Genomic DNA, 21,476 nt, shown 5'->3' with positions numbered 1-21,476 from the left:
AAGGGCCAGACAGTAAACATTTCTCAACATTTCTGGCTTTGCAGGCCACATGGTCTCTTTGGAATATACTCAACTCTGCCATTGCAGTAAGAAAGCAGTCATAGACACTATGAAAATAAATGGGTGCGGCTGGATTTGGCCCACATGATGTAGGTTGAGAACATCTCTAATCCAAAATGCTTCAAAATCTGAAACTTTTCTTTTTTTCTTTTTTGGAGATAGGGTCTTGCTCTGCCACCCAGGCTGGTGTGCAGTGGCATGATCACAGCTCACTGCAGCCTCAACCTCCTGGACTCAAGGTAGATTCCTACTTCAGTCTCCTGAGTAGCTAGGACTGCAGGTGGGTGCCACCATACCTGGCTTATTTTTAAACTTTTTGTAGAGTCTCACACCTCGGCCTCCCAAAGTGCTCGGATTACACGCATGAGCCACCGCAAACAGCCTAAAATCTGAAACTTTTCGAGCACTGACATAACACCAACTGGAAAATGCCACACTTGACCTCATGAAGGATTTCAGTCAAAATTGTTTCATGCACAAAATTATTAAAAATATTGTATGAAATAACCTTCAGCCTATGTGTATAAGGTGTATAAATAAATCTCATGTTTAGATATGAGTCCTGTCCTCAAGATATCACAAGATTTCCAAAATCTGAAAAAAAACAAAAAAAAAAACCAAAAAAAACAAAAAACCCAACCCCCAAAAACCCAATTCCAAAACAATTCTGGTCCCAAGCATTTTGGGTAAGGGATCCTCAATCTGTATTTTGCCAACTTCTGGTTTAAATCATACCAACTTGTCTTCTCACCACTTGAAATTAGTAAGAAATGAGAGAGAAAAATACACTTTACTGAGACAATTTTATTCACTATGGATATATATACATGATCAACATTTTATCTTCATTCTTCAGAAGATTTAATTAGAGCAGCTTTCTTCTCATACTTATCTCTAATCTCTTTAATATTTTCCGAGAGATCTTCTGACATGCATTCTTCATATTCTCTATCAGCTTTAGCAATCTGCTCCTCAAGATTTTTCTAGTGAAGAGAATTAACAATTGTTAAAGTAAAAAAAAATTAACTTCTTTTAAAATGTTTAATTGTAAAATTTACAAACAAGAGAATAACATTTTTAAGTTAAGAATAAAAAGGGCCGGGCGTGGTGGCTCACTCCTGTAATCCCAGCACTTTATGAGGCTGAGGTGGGTGGATCACTTGAGGTCAGGAGTTTGAGACCAGCCTGACCAACATGGCAAAACCCCCTCTCTACTAAAAATACAAAAATTAGCCAGGTGTGGTGGTGTGTGCCTGTAATTCCAACTATGCAAGAGGCTGAGGCAGGAGATCACCTGAGCCTGGGAAGTGGAGGTTGCAGTGAGCCAAGACTGGACCACTGCATTCCAGCCTGCATCATAGAGCAAGATGCTATCTCCAAAAAAAAAAAAAAAAAAAAGTAAAAAGAATATATTTGTATTCACCACGTAGGCTCTCTTTTTGTGCCCTTTCCTAATTGTATCTACTTTTTTCTCCCCAAGATATAACCTCTTGCCTGAATGGTGTTTTGCTTTTCTTTATATTATACCTTTATTACACATACACAGAGAGATGAATGTATGTCTAAATAATATATTGATTTAATAGTACCTGGTTTTAACCTTCATATTTATCAAATGATATTAAATATAATGTTCTATGACTTTTTCATCCAGTATTTTAAAATTCATTCATGTTACTACATATGGCTGCAGTTTATTCAATGGACTGCATAGTATTCTAGAATGAATATATCAACATTTACTTATTTTGCTGGTAATGAAGTTTTGTTTGTTCCCAGGTGTGGTAGGCTGAGTAACAGCCTTTCCAAAGATGTCCATGCTCTAATTCCAGAAAGGAACCTGTGACTATTAGCTTACATAGCAAAAGAAACTGTAGATGTGACTAAGTTAAGGATCTTGAGAAAAGGAGATTATCCTGCACTATCCAGGTGGGTCCTTAGAAGAGGAAATCACCAGTGTCAGAGTCAGAGAAGGAATTTAAGGACAGCAGCAGAAGGCAGAGAGGAGAGAAGACGCCATGCACTGGCTTTAATGATAAAGGAAGGAGCTACAAGCCAAGGACTGTAGGTGTCCTCTAGAAGCCAGCAAAGGCCCCAGAAAGATTACAGCCCTTTGGACCCATTTTAGACTAACCTTAATAACTCTAAGATGATAAATTTGTGTTGTTTTAAGCCATTAGGTTGGTGGTAATTTGTTACATTAGCAATGGGAAACTAACATGCCACATTATTTTTTCTTGTTGTTGTTGTTTATTTTTTTGCTATTTCAAATACTGATACTGTAACAAATTACCACAAACTAGGTGGCTTAAAACAACAGAAATGTATTCTTTCAGCTCTGGAGGCCAGAAGTTTGAAATCAAGATGTCAGCAGGGCCATAGTCTCTCTGAAGGCTCTAGGGAAGAATCCTTATTTGCCTCTTCCCAGCTTCCGGTGGCTCCTGGCAGTCCATGGTGTTCCTTAGCATGTGGCTGCTTCACCCCAATATCTGCCTCTGTCTTCACATGACCTTAATATAAGGATACCAGTCACTGGATTTAGGGCCTACCCTAATCCAACATGACCTCATCTTAACCAATTACATTTGCAAAGATCCTACTTCCAAATAAGGTCACCTTGTGTGATTTAGGATAGACATGACTTTTGCGGGGGGCACTATTCAACCTAGTACAGCCCCCTAGCATATAGTGTAAATATTTTTTTAGGGCAAATATACCTAGAGTGAAAGTTGGTTTTTGGGATTGCCAAATTACTTTCTTATCTGTTTTTTTTTTTTTTTTTTGAGACAGAGTCTTGCTCTGTCGCCAGGCTGGAGTGCAGTGGTGCGATCTCAGCTCACTGCAACCTCTGCCTCCTGGGTTCAAGCGATTCTCGTGCCTCAGCCTCCTGAGTAGCTGGGATTACAGGCACACACCACCACACCCAGCTAATTTTTGTATTTTTAGTAGAGATGGGGTTTCACAATGTTGGCCAGGATGGTCTCGATCTCCTGACCTTGTGATCCGCCGGCTTTGGCCTCCCAAAGTGCTGGGATTACAGGCATGACCCACTGTGCCCGGCCGCCAAATTATTTTCTAAAATTATTTTATCAATTTACATAGCTGCTAGCAGTAAATTAGAACTCCCATTTCTCCACATCCCTGCTGGCATTTGGTAATGATCAAACTAAATTTTTGCCAATTTCTTAAGTGTGGAATATGACATATGCTTTCATATGTTTATTGGCCACCTTGGTTCTTTTGTGAAATTCTCATTCAAGTAAAATAATTATTTTTATTGATACATATCAGATGTACATATTTTCGGGGCCCCTTCAAATCTTTGGTCCATTTTTTTATTTTTCAGAGGCCACTGTATATCTGGATGGTAATCCTTTACCAGTTGTGTTTTAAAAAACATCTTCTATCAGTTTGTGGCTTGTCTTTCCACTCTCTTTCCATGTCTTTTGATGTAGAGAAGATCTTAATTTTAATAAAGGTAAATTTGTAAATAATTTTTTTTGTGGTTTGTGCTTTTTGTGTCTAATTTAAGAACTCATTTACAACCCCGAAAGTATACAGATAGTTTCTTATAATTCTCGTAAAAGTTAAAAAAGTTAGCCTCACATTAATTTCTGAATCCGTCTGGAACTGATTTCTGTGTAGAGTTTAAGGTAGGGATCCAACTTCATTAATTGAACAATTCATTTTATCTGACTGTGCTGAAATACTGCCTCTCTCACATATATTTCATGTCTATGCTCATGCATCTATTTCTGCACTCTTAATCACAGAGACTGGTCTTTCTGCATCAATACTACAATGTGCTAGTTATTACAGCTTTATAATAATTCTTGGTATGCCTAAACAGAACAACAACAACAACAAAATGTGATTTTGTGTCTCGCAGGAAAAGCAAAGTTTTTCTGTAAAGAATCAAATAATAACTACTTTAGACTTGGCAGTCTAGATGGTTTTCTTAACAATTGCTCAATTCTGCCACTGTAGCACAAAACCAGCCAAAGATATACTGAAACAAATGAGGTGGCTGTGTTCCAATAAAACTTTATTTAAAAAAGCAGGCTGTAGGCCCAATTGGGCCTGCAGGTTGTAGTTTGCTGACCCCTGGTCTAGAACATCAAGCCACATGTGAGACCTTTATGGGGCTCCAACCAGGAACTGCTCAAGTAAACACTTTGTCCCACAAGAAAAATATTCCATCTAAAGGTACCTTTAGATCTAAACACCCCCACCCTGTTTTCTTTAGTCCAAGTTCATTACTCATTGTAAAAGTTCCTCATTTTGCCTGATCCTGTTCAACAAATATTGTTTATTGGAACCACACTTCTATGGTTCCTCCATATTTTATGAAAGCTATTAAGAATTTATACTGATTAATCATAAATTTTGCATAGTGCAAAGTAAGTGCTTAGTGCTTGCTGAATTTGGTCTAATTTTCCCAATAACACCAAACTGTACAGAAACTAAAAAATAATAGGAACTTACCATTAGGTTTTCAAATCTAGCTTTATGTTAACTGATTAAAACATTGATAACTGCGATTACTTCACACAAATCCCTAGTGATAAGTTACTACTGAATTAACAAAGGACAGACAATAGAGCTGCAGATAATAGAAAATCACGGCCAGGTGCAGTGGCTCACGCCTGCAATCCGAGAACTTTGGGAGGCTGAGGCGGGCAGATCACTTGAGGTCAGGAGTTTGAGACCAGCCTGGCCACATGGTGAAACTCTGTCTCCACTAAAAATACAAATATTAGCCAGGCATGGTGGCACATGCCTGTAATCCCAGCTACTTGGGAGGCTGAGGCAGGAGAATCCCTTGAACCTGGGAGGCGAACTTGCAGTGAGCTGAGATTGTGCCATTGCACTATTGCCTGGGCGACAGAGTGAGGCTGTCTCAAAAAATAAAAAAAAGAAAGAAAAGAAAGTCAGATGTGCTAAGGATGTTCACAACTGTTTAGCACAACTGCTTCATTTTTACAGATGAAGAAACTAAGGACCCAAAGATGTAAAATGATACATAAAAACAGGCTCTGTCAACCTAAGCCATCAATTGTATGCTATGAATAAACTTTTACGCATCTAGAATAGAATTATTGTATACTATGCTTGGGAAAATGAGAACATATCACTCAGATAATTTTTTGTCCTATGGTTCAGATGAATAACACTGGTTGAAAAGGATCAGGCAAGGTTATAGAACCACTAAGTGCTTGAATTAGAAAGTGGGTAGAACCCATGTTTTCTGACATAGTAGCTAGGATGCTTTTCTTAGTTCTTCACACTAAAAAGTGAAGACCATTGGGACCAAGAAAGCAGCAGTTCAATGTCTTTCAGGGGAGAGGATGGGTAGTAGGTTATCATATGCTCATGTTTTCAATAAATGGAAGTCTATTAATATGATAAAGTGAATTTTTTTCTTAAACCATACTGAACTGGAAATATATTATCACCTAATAAATTAACCAAGAATTTTATAGTTCAGCGATTTATCTTAGCTTCTGGGGCTCTGTGCAGCAGGTTGGAGGGATAGTTTTATTGGTGAACTTTAGCTGTGTGAAGAGTGGGGATAAGGTGAATAAACCTCATACTTCTGAAATACTTTACTTTGTGCTTATATGAAATCACAGAAAATAATAATGATCATCATAAGATATGCCCTTTCACCTTAAGCTTAATGAAATCCTAAATGTACGAATGCAAATGTACTAATATGTTTTCAGTATGTAGAACATGGCCTGGCATAGCATCATTATACACTGTTGATGTAATACATAACATCATATGTTGTTTATGCAAATACAATAGATTACTTTATAAAATGCACAAGTGGGCTGGGTGCAGTGGCTCACGCCTGTAATCCCAGCACTTTGGGAGGCCAAGGCGGGTGAATCACCTGAGGTCAGGAGTTTGAGACCAGCCTGGCCAACAAGGCGAAACCCCGTCTCTACTAAAAATACAAAAATTAGCTGGGCGTGGTGGCGGGCTCCTGTAATCCCAGCTACTTGGGAGGCCGAGACAGGAGAATCACTTGAACCCGGGAAGTGGAGGTTGCAGTGAGTTGAGACCATGCCATTGGACACCAGCCTGGCTGACGAGAGTGAAACTCCATCTCAAAAAAAAAAAAAAAAAAAAAAAAAAGCACAAGTGTTCCCCTGCATCACATTGCCACACCAGTAGACAAGATTCTTCTGATAAATTTTTGCTAGATCATACTTTAAATACAAATAAAATTCATCATTTAATTTCTATGGAAGAAAGCAGAAATATATCAAAGTTTTAAAAACCTTTCTTAGAACGTAGGAAAGACCATCACATACTTACCTCTACAGACCCAACATGTGTAGCAACCATCTCTAACAGACGTTGCAAGTTATTTCCCACTTTTCGTCTTTCTTCAGTCGTGGTTTGCACAACTAGCTGGTATCTGTAGAACAAAAACTCTCGTGTAAGTTGTCCAGGAAAAAAATTTATACATCAGTTCTAGTTAGCTCACTTCCCATTTCCACATTCAATAAAACCAAACTGTGATTGATTTATGTGCTGCATACTATATGTATAATTTGTACCAGTCCCACTATCAATCATTAAAAGAGAAATATAAATATTTTCAAAGATCCTTTGCAAGCAACACAACAAAAGAGCACCAAAACTTCATGTTTTAACATATAAAGCTTTGGAGCGAAGGGTTATAACTGAGTCTCCAAAGGGATTGTAAACTCAAATGCTTTCTGGGCAAGACAAAAATTTGCAAATGGGGGAGTAGAAGTCTTACTTATAGGAATTCAAATTCAAATTAAAACCAATAAAATTGCAGGCCAAATAAACCTAAACTGAGTTTTCTCCCCTTGGCCTACAAATAAAGAAGTGAAGAGAAATGACTTTCACAAGACTTGTACTTGCAATCTCAAAGTAGGAAATTTTTCAGTTATTTGAGGGCAACTTAAGACTTAAAAAATGCATATTTTACATAAATGTACACGGAGCCTATGGATTAAGTGTTCAGCATATTGATTTTATATAAGTTGCACAAGAGCATTATATACACAGAGACAGAATATTATTTAAAGAAAGGATGCTATTATATAGTGTGTCTAACATTTTTCCTACGTAAGTTTTAAAAATTGTAAGGGAAACTGAGAAGGAGGAGATCCTGACAATGTATAATTTGATTATAAAGTACTTCTAAGAAATATAACAAAATATATAGGCAGTTCTGTTCTGTTTGTTTGGAAATATGAGTGCAATCTGGCAAACTTCATGTTTGCTTATGCCAATTTCTTTCCTGAGAAATACTTGGTGAATGCAGAAAACTGCACCCAGCTGAATCCGGATGCAAAAGAATATACACATGTAAGCACACACATCAAATGTACACCAGCTACTCAGTGCACTGCATATGTAATGAGCCACATGCATGCAGTACTGATGGTGCAATTTCCATCCCACTTCAGATAACCCACTTTCTACCTCTTTACAGTAACTCACAGTCTGCAGCCTTCTGAATGCCCATTTCTCAAATCAAACTAGAGGTCTTTTTAATATGAAGGGTCCCATATTTATTGTAGCATTATGTATTTCTTAGCCATTAAGTATGTGTATCATTGTGCTAACATTTTTGTTTGATTCTTATCTTTTGTTTATATGTGTCACTGATGGAGTTTTTAATTTTTTTAGAGATGGAGTCTTGCTATGTTGCCCAGGATGGCCTTGAACTTCTTGAACTTCTCAAGTGATTCTCCTGTCTTGGCCTGGTGAGTAGCTGGGACTACAGGTGTGTGCCACTGAGCCTAACTACTGATGAAATTTGTTAGTGCTGTGCCTCAATATCAGTTTTCCCATAGGTCCTGTGATTTTTATGGCATGATTTTGCACAGCATGGTAACTATTTAGAAGGCATATGTTGTGTTATAGTAGACTGACTATAATTTATAGTATAATTACATTTTACTATATAATATACATAATTTCTAGGAAATAAAAACATGAGCTCAGTGGAGTTCATTAAAGCTTAGTGGAATTTTATTAAAATTCACTAACAAATAGCCAAATTTATTTGAATTGATTTAAAATTTTTTATGTTGTTTTCAGGAATTAAAAGCCATGTATTAACTAGATCTAAAGACTAATGATTTCTTGGTAGACAGTAACTGTAATACTAACAGAATGTATCTGTTGATAGGGAAAGTTCTCGAGTTATAAGCAGTTGTACTTAAGTTCTATATACCATTCTTTCCATCCTAAATAGCTGTATACTATAAATTAAAGCAAATAAAAATACATCTAATTTTATGGAATTGTTAAATTAATAATCCGAAAATAAACGTATAAATCTTGGTGAGATAAACTTACTCCCGCTGAACAGCATCTAATTCATTCATAGCTTCACTGAGCCCCTGGTTAACAGTACTTTCTAGCAGGTGCTTGTGTTTCTCCAAGGACTCAAGCTCACTGGCACATTTTTCATCCTCTTCCTCTGCTTCCTATCAAGATAAAGTCATGGTTATGGGTTTCTTGATATTCACATTCTGTATACTTTAGGTGGATTTAAAACAATTATAAAAAGCACTTAAATAAAATCAGGTTGCATCATTTGTATTCTCAAGATGCTTACTGTTTCATATGCAAGAGACTTTAAAGTGCTCCTCTGGGAATTCTGTATTATAAAAACAAATGTGGCTGGGCATGGTGGCTCATGCCTGTCATCCCAGCACTTTGGGAGGTCGAGGTGGGTGGATCACTTGAGGTCAAGGGTTTGAGACCAGCCTGGCCAGCAGGGTGAAACCCCATCTCTATTAAAAATACAAAAATTATTTGGGCTTGGTGGCATGTGCCTGTAATCCCAGTTACTTCTGAGGCTGAGACATGAGAATCGCTTGAACCCAGGAGTTGGAGGTTGCAGTGAGCTGAGACTGTGCTACGGCATTCCAGCCTGGGTGACAGAGCGAGACCCTGTCTCAAAAAAAAAAAAAAAAAAAAAGTGATTTTATTATTTTTAAATTTGAAAATATTTATTAAAATTTAAAATATATATAACCTTTAACTCAATGGTTCTGCTTCAGAAATTTATCAAAGAGAAGGAATGGAAAAATACATAAAGATATACAAAGATATTCACAGCAACATTATTTGTCAGTTGAAAATTTAGGGAAAAAATTAATCAGGGGCTAGCTAAATAAGTTATATATATATACTTATGTATATATGTAAAATAAAATAAAAACACAACAGAAGGATTGCTCTCTCTACATTTGAATGAAAAGATATCCATGATATCTTTTCTTGAGAAAGACAGATTATGAAAAACTATGTATAATTTGGTACCATTAAAAAAATATATGTTTGTATATCTGGAAGACACTCCCTAAACTTTAACCGTTGTTTCTAGTGATGGGATTATGGTAGATTATAAGGTACATTTCAGTTTCCATTTTATACATTTCTCTCTTAAGTCTCTATTGTTTGTAATGAGCATGTATATTATGAACAAAAAATACTTTTTCCTTTAAAAAAATTAAAAAGTCATTTTATTCTCAAAGATGCAGAAACTAAATAAAATTGGTTCAGTTTTCAGGGTGCCAAGGTCAACTAGCTAGAATTTATTAAGTGAAGTTTTTTACTTTTTTGGTGAGTTGGAAGTATTTACCAAATGTGACCTTTTCAAAAAGCTTGCATAGGATTCATTCAGCAGTATCTTCCAGTCTGAACAACAGGAAATTTTATAATATTTTAATTAAGATTTTTCCCCATGAGCTTCAAGGAGGCCTTATCTAGGTCCTTATTTCACAGATGTATTAACTATGCACAGGCAAAGTAGCCCAAATTAATCATTTCTAAGGTTTGTGAAGATTAAGTATCATAAAACCTTTCATTTAAGTGCGTCAGAGAGTAAACTCAAGCATTGTCATGGAGGATGTGTGAAAAAAGAAAAATGATTACCAATGTCTTATATTTCACATTTAGATCATATTATGTGGTGTATTTTCTAAACATTTCACACTGTTTAAGAAAACAAATAGGTCCTAAATATAACATAGGCCAAGAGAAAATTTTCAATTCCTAATACTTTGTTGACATAAGTAAAAAATATTGGCATAGTTAAAATTTTCACATGAATTGTGTAAGTGGTAATGAATAGAGTCATCTGAATACTTTAAGTAAAATGCTGGTCAAACAGTAGAATGTTGAAGAATCAGTCTTTTTATTTTACCCACCTTCTAGATTGCATGTAAACAGTCTTTGGAATTTGATCAGGATAGTAAGTTTACAATGACTCTTGGCGGGCAACTACATATTCAAAAGACCTTATTGGGGTTCAGGCTTTAGCAGTACATAACACTAAATCTCTACAAAAAGGTAGGAGAGATTCTGTTTAGTTTTGCAAGGATACTGAGTCACCTATGCAAGAATAAAATATCAGATAAAGGAACAGCAAATGTTCCTTTTATTTATTTATTTATTTATTTATTTTGAGACAGAGTCTCGCTGTCGCCCAGGCTGGAGTGCAATGGCGCGATCTCGGCTCACTGCAGGCTCCGCCCCCCCGGGGTTCACGCCATTCTCCTGCCTCAGCCTCCTGAGTAGCTGGGACTACAGGCGCCCGCCACCTCGCCTGGCTAATTTTTTGTATTTTTAGTAGAGACAGGGTTTCACTGTGTTAGCCAGGATGGTCTCGATCTCCTGACCTCGTGATCCGCCCGCCTCGGCCTCCCAAAGTGCTGGGATTACAGGCGTGAGCCACCGCGCCCGGCCGCAAATGTTCCTTTTCTATGGTAAAATAGCCCTAATCCAGAAAAATGTCCTTTAAAGAACAAAATAAAATAACTCCTTATGATAAACTTTGGCAGAGAAAACTAACCCAAGATACAAATTATAGGATGTATATAGCTTAAAGATTTTGGTTTTGATGTCAGAATATGTGACTCATCAAGCAATCATGACATAGCTTTCGATAACCTACGCAAATTGTGGCAAAGTTCTTACTTTAATTTTTTGTTGGTAAAGATCATCCAGCTTTTGAACTTCTTCTTTCAGAGTTCTCACACTTCTCTTGCTTTCTGTTATCATTGCATTCAACTGGGGAAATAAAACTTTGGTTGAGAAATCATAACTATACATCAAAGATATTTTAACAAGTTACAGAGTTTTTATAGTATCTATCAACTAACTGAACAATGTTATTTCTTCTAGTCCTTTTGGACTCTCACTTATCATCTGTCCAAAAACTTTATTATTCTCCAAAGAGAAATTAATTTCAAAGAAACCTCAAAGTTAATGATGTTAATATCTGTTTTTCCACTAGTTGTTGTGGGAGTGCTTTTTAAGCTCTCATATATATTATATATTATTAATATTGTTATATTAATTTATTCACATATAAATAATTTTTGCCTCTGGATTTGAAATCTAGCTTTATTTAGACTATATCTACTACAGCTATTTAGCTTTTCATTTGTATGTTCATTTTCTAAAATGTTAAAAAAGAATTGTTTATATTAATTTTATTGGATGTTTGCTATTAGTTATAGTCATGCATTCCTTCAAAAAGTAATAAGGTAACCACATTTAATCTTGTTAAAGCTTCAACTTTAAGATCAGTTGAAACCAAAACTGAAAGAAAAAAGTGTTTTTCAAGTTCATTTCCTGTTGGCAAGTGCTGATACCAGTTGATGTCAGCAATTAATAGAGAATGTTCTTCAGCTATACCAAGAGGAAACTGTTTCCTGCAGGAAACATAGTAAAATGTATAAATAGCTGACTTTTGTTAAAAGGATAATTCTACACACATATGAAATTAAAAAAAAATTTAGGGGTTCAAATTTAGTGAAGCTATTGTTATTTGCTACAAAACACAGGGTAGTGACATATACAACTAGCATATGCCCAGAACTCAAAACCAGACCTAACACCAAGAACTTTTTCTAAAGGTATGTTATATCTGCAGTAACTAACAAGTTAAACAAGTTGTTTTAAATTCACCTGTAATAACAACAACAGTTACTCAAGTAACCAGAACTTCCACGGATCCTCGTAGTTGGTCAAAAGCATGTTTACTGATCTCTGAACAGCTTCCACTTTCCATGTCAGCATTACTAAAGCTGCATTAATTACTTAAACATTTTTTTCTGATTCCCAAAGTACACATTTCCATTGTGTATATATATATACATATACAAACACACACACACACATATACACACACATTGTGTATATATATATATATACATATACACACACATACACATATGTATATATATATACGTATATATATACACATACACACACACACACACACACACACACACACACACACACACATAGCCCGACTCCAATTGCCTACTGAACATTCTCCACTTTGATGCCCCAGAGACCTGAAACTCAGCATATCCCAACCTACAATTCTCTCTTCTATACCCTTCTCTTTTATATTCTCTATCAAGGTAAAGAACATCACCACATACCCATCTGCCAAAGATAAGACACCTGGGCGTTCTTGATTTCTTTCTTGGCCTTCACTCACAAATGGACAACCAAACTGTTGTTTCCATCTTTAAATCTCCTTTCTCCGTCTTCACTGTAATAGCCTTGCTTTGGGTCCCTACCATTTACTGTTCACTGTATAAGATATTGATAGGTCTCTTAATTGCATGGTCTAGTCTCACGCACGTCTAATCTATTCTTCAAAAGGCCAATAGTGTGAAATTACTAAAATAACAATAATTATTGTTATTTCCTTACTTATAAATCTTCATTGATCTCCACTGCCTAAAGAATACAAAAAATTCAACCAGTAAGCAAGCCGCTTCATAATTAGGTTCTTGTCTCTCCAGGCTTCTCCCTTATCTCACTTACACTCATGGTAATTTATTAATATGCTGTGCTCTTTGTTTTTTCTTTTTGGAGAAAGGGTCTCACTTCGTCACCTAGGCTGGAGTGCAGTGGCACAATCTCAGCTCACTGCAGCCTCCACCTCCAGGGTTCAAGCAATCCTCCCACCTCAGCCTCTGGAGTAGCTGGGACTGCAGGTGCACGCCACTACACCCAGCTAATTTTTGTATTTTTGGTAGCGGCTGGGTTTTGCCATGTTGCCCGGCTGGTCTTGAACTCCTGAGCTCAAGCAATCCACCCGCCTTGGCCTCTCAAAGTGCTAGGATTATAGGCATGAGCCACCATGTCCGGTCAATGCTGTACTCCTTGGTCTCTGGTCCTCAAGCTGTATGTGTGTGTGCATGCATGTGGATGAGCACGAGCATCCTTCTGTGTATCCATTGGCCAACTCCTACTTGTTATTCACAACTCAGCCCAGCTATCACTTCTCTCAGAAGGAGCCTGTACTTAAGTGTATTATGAGAATCCATAGTGCACTGTATTCACATTACAAAAAGCTATGATAGAAGAAATTGTTTTCATGCCCATCTTCCCACTTAAAATGAAGTTCACAAAGGCAGATGCTGGCACTGTACTAGTATCACCATCTATTACGGTACTATGCACATAAGCACTCAAAAAATATTTGCTGCATAAATTTCAGTTTCAAATATTTAACTTTAACCTTTATTTACATTCATATTCATAAGTGTGATTAGCTTAATTTCTTCTTTTTGTGATATCTTTGTCATGTTGTGGTATGAGGCCCACATTAGCCTTATAAATGAATTAGGTCTCTTTATGCTCTATGATAATTTACATGTCACAGAAATCATCCAGTCTTCAGTATTTGAAAACAGTGACCTGTGAAATTATCCGTTATTGGAGTCTTTTGAAGAGCAAATTCTTTTTTTTACTTTGATTTCTGGTTACTTACATATTTTGACTTTTTTGGGATTTCTATTGTTCAGGTTATAATCCATTTCATCAAAAAATTTTAAACATAAATTTCCGCTTATACTATATTACTTCATAATTCAAATACATTTCCACCATCTCTATAAACTATTTCTCATTTTCTATTTTCCTGCTTTTTCTTAAATGATTTTGGCAATTATTTTAAGATACTTTTCAGGTTAAATGTTTCGTTACTCTAATTTATTAATTTCTGCATAACCTTTATTATTTCCAGTTGCATTTTACCCCATCCCATTTTAACTTAGTTAAACTATTTGTCCAATAAGGAAAACAATTTTAGTTGTTAGTCTCTGTATGATATTACTGATCTCTCCCTTCTTGAAAAGTTTTCCTGGCCGGGCGCAGTGGCTCACGCCTGTAATCCCAGCACTCTGGGAGGCTGAGGTGGACGGATCACGAGGTCACGAGATCGAGACCATCCTGGCTAACACGGTGAAGCCCCATCTCTACTAAAAAATACAAAAAATTAGCCGGGCATGGTGGTGGGTGCCTGTAGTCCCAGCTACTCGGGAGGCTGAGGCAGGAGAATGTCGTGAACCCTGGAGGCGGAGCTTGCAGTGAGCCAAGATCGCGCCACTGCACTCCAGCCTGGGCGACAGAGTGAGAAAAAAAGAAAGAAAAGTTTTCCCTACTTTGGCGTATATATATTACATATATATATAAGCATATTCTCTTCTGTTGTTCTCCAACCAATTTTGTCCACTTTTTCTAAGAGTTTTCCCCAGAATCTCCTTCCTTTGCCAGGCCCTACTCTTTAGGATTTAGTCCTCTGCCACTTTCCCCTCCACATTCATCCACATATATGGCTTCAATCATTACATATGCTCTAATGACCCTCAAATCTGTATTTTCAGCCCTGATCTCCTTCTTACATTCTGAATCTATAGCTTCTGCTTCCTCCTGGATATCCCACAGACAGCAAGCTCAGCATCTCCAACACTGTCCCCACCATACCCTGCTCTCAGTTTTCCTCCTTTAGGTTAATAGCACTATGATCCACTCAGTTGCCCACATCAAAAATATGGAAGTCATGTTGATACTTCTTTCTCCTCAAGCTTGCACATTCAGCCATGAAATCCTTGGGTCCTACCTCCTTAACATTTCCTAAACCTGTTTCCTTCCCTCTAGTTCTACTATACATTGGTTTAAGTCACCTAACATTTTCAATTGCATTCCCTCTAAGCCATGTTTTCCTGTAGCCCAAAGCGTTTTGTAAACCTAAAAATCTGATGAGCATAACTGTACCTATGTCAGCCTTTTTCTCTATATGGGAGTGCCTGAAGGATGTATTTATCTTTAGGACATTAACATGGGGCCTAGTCTATAGTAGGCATTTTATAACTTTCCCCCATCTATAGCCTTTAAAAAGTTCAAGTCAGTCTGAAAGATGTTTTAGACATGAAGTTCCTGTTGTTTGGAATTCATACCTTTTGAGAATCTCCAGGTTTTAGTACCCATTCCAACAAAAAACAGAAATCAAAATGAAGCAGGCTAAAGGAAGACTTCACTGCAAATAATCATCATTCCCAGGGAGCAGTCCAAATTCTTCATCTTTTCTCCATAGATATTTTAGAAATCTCAAATTACAGTAATAATAGTATGATGTGATGAAACTCTTCACTTACCTAATGTTACAAATTTTTCTATTTTTCTGAGAATGTAAAAATTCTAATACAAAGTAAGTCTTGATAGAATTTATTAATATTTGAAAAATGTCTTTCTGTGGGTTACTAGCATAATTATTTGTGAAATGTCACAGGTTTTGTTTCCAGATGAGAAAAAATAAACAAGCTTCTCTTCTGAGAAAACATAAAATTTCATTTTATATCTCGAAATCTATTAGCCAGATCACGGTAGTTCCTGAAGAGCTGAATTAACAAGTGGTTTCCTTTAACTGCTTGGTAGCCTATAAATTAAATCCTTTGTGTATGCATTTGAGAAGTAGCTTAACTTTTCTTAACTAACAATGCTTACTTTAAAGGTTACTAAATACAATAATAGAATTTTCCTTTTCAGGGATATAGGTGATATTAAGGATCTCAGAAGCACAGACTACCTGAAATTCACTTTTGAAAATAGACAGCAAAAGGAATTTGAGTTCTCCTGAAATTCCATGATCCAGAATGCAAAAACTTGGTAAAAAGAAACCTCTTGATCTATCACAGCTAATTAGCCTCTAATGCCATAATTATACTTGCCTACTTTCAAGGTAGCCACCTGAAACCTCTTTTAGTATAAAAATATTAAATTATCTCAAGTTAGAGGCACTTCTCTATTAAAAAAGGAAAATTTACTTAGTTTCATCTTGCTTCATCATATGTGATATGTGAAGGCTAGGATGTTTAAATGTCTTAATAAGTTACTTCAAATATCTCTGTCGAGGGTATACCCAATTCTCATTTTTTCATAGTTTTATTAAAAAATTCCTTAGCAATCAGAAACCACAACTAACATTTAATTTTAGGTTTTAAAATCTAACTTTTGCTTTATATGACTTTTTTTTTTTTTTTTGAGATGGAGTCTTGCTCTGTCGCCCAGGCTGGAGTGCAGTGGCGCAATCTCAGCTCACTGCAAGCTCCGCCTCCCGGGTTCAAGCCATTCTCCTGCCTCAGCCTCCCAAGTAGCTAGGACTACAGGCGCCTACCACTACGCCCGGCTAATTTTTTGCATTTTTAGTAGAGACGGGGTTTCACTGTGTTAGCTAGGATGGTCTCAATCTCCTGACCTCGTGATCCGCCCGCCTTGGCCTCCCAAAGTGCTGGGATTACAGGCGTGAGCCACCACGCCCGGCCTATATGACTTTTTATGTTTTATTACTTACTTGTTCTAAAGTATCCTCCAAACCCATTTTTTTATTTAGAGCTTTATTAATTTCTTCTTCAGTTTCATTCAGGAGTTCCTTAAGAGGTACCTACAAAATACATAGGAATGTGGGTGACATATAACATTTCATTACAAAATATCCCTCCTGAAGCATCTACACACTGTGATAGGAGGAATCACTTTTGGAGAAAAAGTGAAGTTATAACATTTTAAATCTAATATACTGTCAAACAGAAACAAAACTAGTTTTTAATCAAATTTCTGTAAGTGTAGACTATAACCTGCTTTTGGTTTTGAATACTTGCAAAATTCAAGATTTGCTCACCTATCCTGGAAATTTATTGCTATTATTCAAACACTTTACAAGTACACTTAGTTTACTGTAGTATTTTTTTTGAAAACAATTTACATGTAGGTTGTATTTTTATGCTATGTTATCCAGAAGTATCAATTTCTCTTAATCCTTTTCAACTGTGTAGTCTTAGGATTCTCTGCTTGTATTTCTTATGTTTATTCTGTTCTACTGACTTTAACACAGCACTTCATTGCTTGTCATTTTTCTAAACTGAGGTGAAATTCACACTTTAAAATGGTTAAACTGAAATACTTAGGTTAAAATGACATTAACATAAAATTAAACATACAACATAAAATAAACATAAAGTTTAACATAAAATTATAGTGTGTAATTCCGTGGCATTTAATACAGTAACCATCACCTCTAGTTCCAAAACATTTCATTATGCTGAAAGAAAATCCCATATGCCATTATGTTTTAAGTAGGTCTTTTGAAGTTATTGCTGGGTTTTAATTTTGGCCTGCTCCTTGCAAAAGATGCAGTGGCCTCTTTAATCTCTCTTTCTATCTCTCTGTTTTTTTTTTTGAGATGGAATCTCACTCTGTTGCCCAGGCTGGAGTGCAGTGGCGTGATCCTGGCTCACTGCAACCTCTGCCTCTGGGTTCAAGCGATTCCTCTGCCTCAGCCTCCCGAGTAGCTGGGACTACAGGTGTGCACCACCACACCCGGCTAGTTTTTGTATTTTTAGTAGAGATGGGGTTTCACCATATTGGCCAGGCTGCTCTCGAACTCCTGACCTCGTGATCTGCCCACTTAGGCCTCCCAAAGTGCTGGGATTACAGGCCTGAGCCACCGTGCCCGGCCTCTCAAATCTCTTAAAGAACTTTTCACCAAGTACTACTTATAACACTTGGCTTTGTACCTTATTGATTCTATTTTATTGTTCTATTATTATGTAAAACTATTTCTAGAGATGAAAGCAAAATTTCTCCTTGAGCATATTCATTCTTCTTTTTGCATTGTGTAATCTTTTCTACAAGAATGTGATTCATGTAATTATTTTCTTGCATTAGCCATGTCAAACTACTCAAAACAGTGGTGAGCAAACTCTGCCTGCCTATCTATAGATAGATTAGTAATAGACTAAATGTTTACTGGATGTATCTTTTCTATTGAAAATGACTATAGCTTGATTTAATCAATGTCTGTCCACTCACAAACTGTTATCTCTGGTAAAGTAGGGATGTATGTTTCTTGATATTTTATCTCCAACACGCAGCTGGTCTGGAACATACTATGCACTCAATAAATACTTGTTAAATGAATAATTCTCAAGGGAAAAATGTATAGCTTTTGACTTTAATAAACATTATTCTATTCAAAACTGAAGTATTTTGAAAACTGGCATTTTTAGGGGCAACTCAAATACTAAAATCTATAAATAACTGACAAGTTACAATAGAGCTATTTAAAAATTTTCTTCCCAAAATTAATTCCTTGGCCATATTTTAAAATTAGGCACCAATTTCTCCTTGTTGATTACCAGTGTTCTTAGTACTCTTAACACATTTTATGCCTTCATGTGTGCCCTTGTGCCTGGAATTCTTTCTACAGACCCTTCCTATAAATGCCTCATCTTTCAAGATTTCATTCCACGGTTACCATCTCCAGAGTCTTTTTTGCTACATGGGAAGAACTGATCTTTTCACTGTAACTTATAAAGACTTCTAATTAAGCACATATATAGCATTTATTTATGTCTTTCTCCTCTGGGGGGATCATTAGCAACTTGACAATAAGGGTTAGGCCCTCTTTGTCTTTATAGTACTGGCATCTATTTTATATGTAATCATTTTTTTTTACTGGATAGTTGAAGATTTCTATGATCAAGAAGAAAGAAGATACAGTTTCAGTGTTTTATTCCTTTGTTTAGTACTGGGTTATGAACATGCCAAAGTTCAAACTCTTAGAGATACCAATCACAGAATTAAAAAATCTTAAAAGTAGTCATGATTACTTACATAAACTTGAGCCCTGTATTTGACAAGGCAGTTGGCACCAGCCTCGGGATTAAACTTAATTTCAAAGTCATAACCTTTGGAATTCTCAGCACCTTTAGGAATAAGTTTTAATTTTCTAGCCAATTTGTGATACTCTGCTAATTGTGTTTCAATCTGTAAGAAGAGAACACAAAAAGAAATGTTAAAGCAGCCCCATTCCATGTTTTTTTCAATTGGCATTTCTGCAATTTTATACAAAACATATCACACCATTTTTAGTAGTTTACTAATTCAGTAATCTTTAGCAGTAAGAGTAGCAGTTTTAAAATATACAAAGAAGATAAGGTTTTAGTAACACTTAAATTTACAGAATAATTAAGACTATCAATTGGTGTGTAATGTACTACTATCTTCCATTTATATGACAGCTTGGAATAAGAGTCCATATTTAGGTATTAACTAAAATTTACTTTTTGAAGTGCCAGATAAAGAGATTATGAAATATGTAAAACAAACCAACCTTAGTTTTGTCAATGTACAAATTAAAACATTTCATATATCCAAAGTAAGTAGAATGTAATCATTTATGTCTGAAAATGTTATTTTAACTGTATTGATAAAAATATTTTAGTAATATATTTCACATTTCTGCTCTCCTTCCTTCTTCCTTCAGGGCTCTGTTCAAATAAGGTCATCAGAAAGGCTTTCCCTTAATATAGCCCCCTAATTCTTTTAAATGCTTATTTTGTTTTATTTTTCTTCATAGCCATCATCACTACCTGACATATATTTGTTCATCTCCACTTCCTGAATATAAGTTCCATGAAAACAGCTCTATCCTCAGCACCTAGAACAGTGCTTGGCATATAGTAGATACTTAATATTTGATTGAATAAATGAATTTGCAGAGTCTAGGCAACTTGTTTTTAATCTGCTTCCTCCATTAAACGCATACTTCGTTTCTCATTGTTATTACCCATCCATAAAAATCAATTTGAGTGAAGGAATGCAATGGTAAGAGCACATATTGGAACTTGCTTAATCAATTTGCAATTTCCAAAAATGCATTAGATCTCAAAAGCAATATTACTTATACATTAAATTTTGGGCTTATTACTTATACATTAAATGTTGGCTAAATTGGTAATGTATTACCCATAACATTGAAATTAAGTTGAATAATTGGCTTGTCTCATGCCGAGGTCCAGACCCATATATATAACAGCCTATTACCTATTTTCACTTGGACGTGGATGTAACACATCCATCCCCATTCCTGTCTCACAACTTCTTCCTTCTCTTCTCCCCCTGAGTGAGTGGCACCTGCCCAATTACCCAAGCCAGACAGGGCAACCACTTCCTCCCGCTTTCATCAAGTCTCATTCACTCTACCTCTAAGTTGTCAGAATCTACCTACTTCTTTGAATCCTTACTGTCTTTAACTTCATTTATTTATTTTTTTTAGACAGAGTTTTGCTATTTTTGCCCAGGCTGGAGTGCAATAGTGCGATCTCGGCTCACTGCAACTTCTGCCTCTGGGTTCAAGCGATTCTCCTGCCTCAGCCTCCCAAGTAGCTGGGATTACAGGCACATGCCACCACACCTGGCTTCTTTTTGTATTTTCAGTAAAGACGGGGTCTCGCCATGTTGGGCAGGCTGGTCTCGAAGTCATACTTCTGATGATCCACCTGCCTTGGCCTCCCAAAGTGCTGGGATTACAGGCGTGTGCCACTGCACCCGGACTGAATCCTTACTATCTTTTAGAGAATGGTAGTAATTTCTTATTAGATTGCTGCCACAGATTTTCACCTTATCAGAAATAAGATCTTTCTGAGATGAAACCACACCTGTTTAAAAATTTTAGGGCCTTCTTAGAGCTTTCTGGATAAAGTCCAAACTTCTAAACAAGAAAAGAGTCTGCATCCTCTGGTCTATGCTTATCTCTTGAGTCTCATCTCTTGCTCTGTCCCACTTGCTATTAAGCTCCAGCTGTATGAAAAACTTACACTTCAGACTGTTTTGTCTCTGAACTTTCCTATACATAATTCTTTGGCAAATCCCCTACCTGTGCCATGCTAACCCTTCCCTATACTTCCCAATTCAGTTCAGTTGTTCCCTCTTTAAGAAATTCTCTTCTAAAAACCTCGCAGCCATCTCTCCATACCATGTACACTAAATTTGGGCTAGGTATACTATATGTTTCCTCAGTACCCTGTGCACCAAACATCTATTAGAGGTCTCATTTCATGGGAGTAAATGCAAACTCAGTTGGAAGTTTTTGAGGGGAAAGCCAGTGTTTTATCTTTATTTCCTCTATGCCTAGCATAAGTGACACACAGCAGATGTTCAATCTTAATGTTTAAGTAGCGAATAGGTGAATGAAGGACTCATTTCCTCTTCTACAGAGTAAAAGGAGTGGGACATATGAACATTATTTTCATAGTTTT

The 21,476-nt window shown here is 36.4% G+C and overlaps 1 protein-coding gene across 1 annotated transcript in view; it reads right to left on the bottom strand.

Annotated features, from left to right (window-relative positions):
• Positions 1-844: 844 nt before the first annotated feature.
• NDC80 (NDC80 kinetochore complex component) overlaps positions 845-21,476 on the bottom strand; it is a 45,681-nt gene continuing 25,049 nt past the window's right edge. The window contains exons 12-17 of the mRNA XM_003262022.2: positions 19,051-19,203; positions 16,730-16,819; positions 11,047-11,139; positions 8,416-8,546; positions 6,388-6,490; positions 845-1,043 (exon numbers count right to left, since the gene is read on the bottom strand). Of these exons, the coding sequence (XP_003262070.1) occupies positions 906-1,043; positions 6,388-6,490; positions 8,416-8,546; positions 11,047-11,139; positions 16,730-16,819; positions 19,051-19,203 (708 nt within the window). The 3' untranslated portion in view covers positions 845-905. The remainder of the gene's footprint in view (positions 1,044-6,387; positions 6,491-8,415; positions 8,547-11,046; positions 11,140-16,729; positions 16,820-19,050; positions 19,204-21,476) is intronic.

This window comes from Nomascus leucogenys, chromosome 4 (genome assembly GCF_006542625.1).
Source record: "Nomascus leucogenys isolate Asia chromosome 4, Asia_NLE_v1, whole genome shotgun sequence".
NCBI classification, from domain to species: Eukaryota; Metazoa; Chordata; class Mammalia; order Primates; family Hylobatidae; genus Nomascus; species Nomascus leucogenys.
The sequence above is the reverse complement of the archived record's forward strand: the minus strand, read 5'-3'. Positions and strand labels throughout refer to the sequence as shown.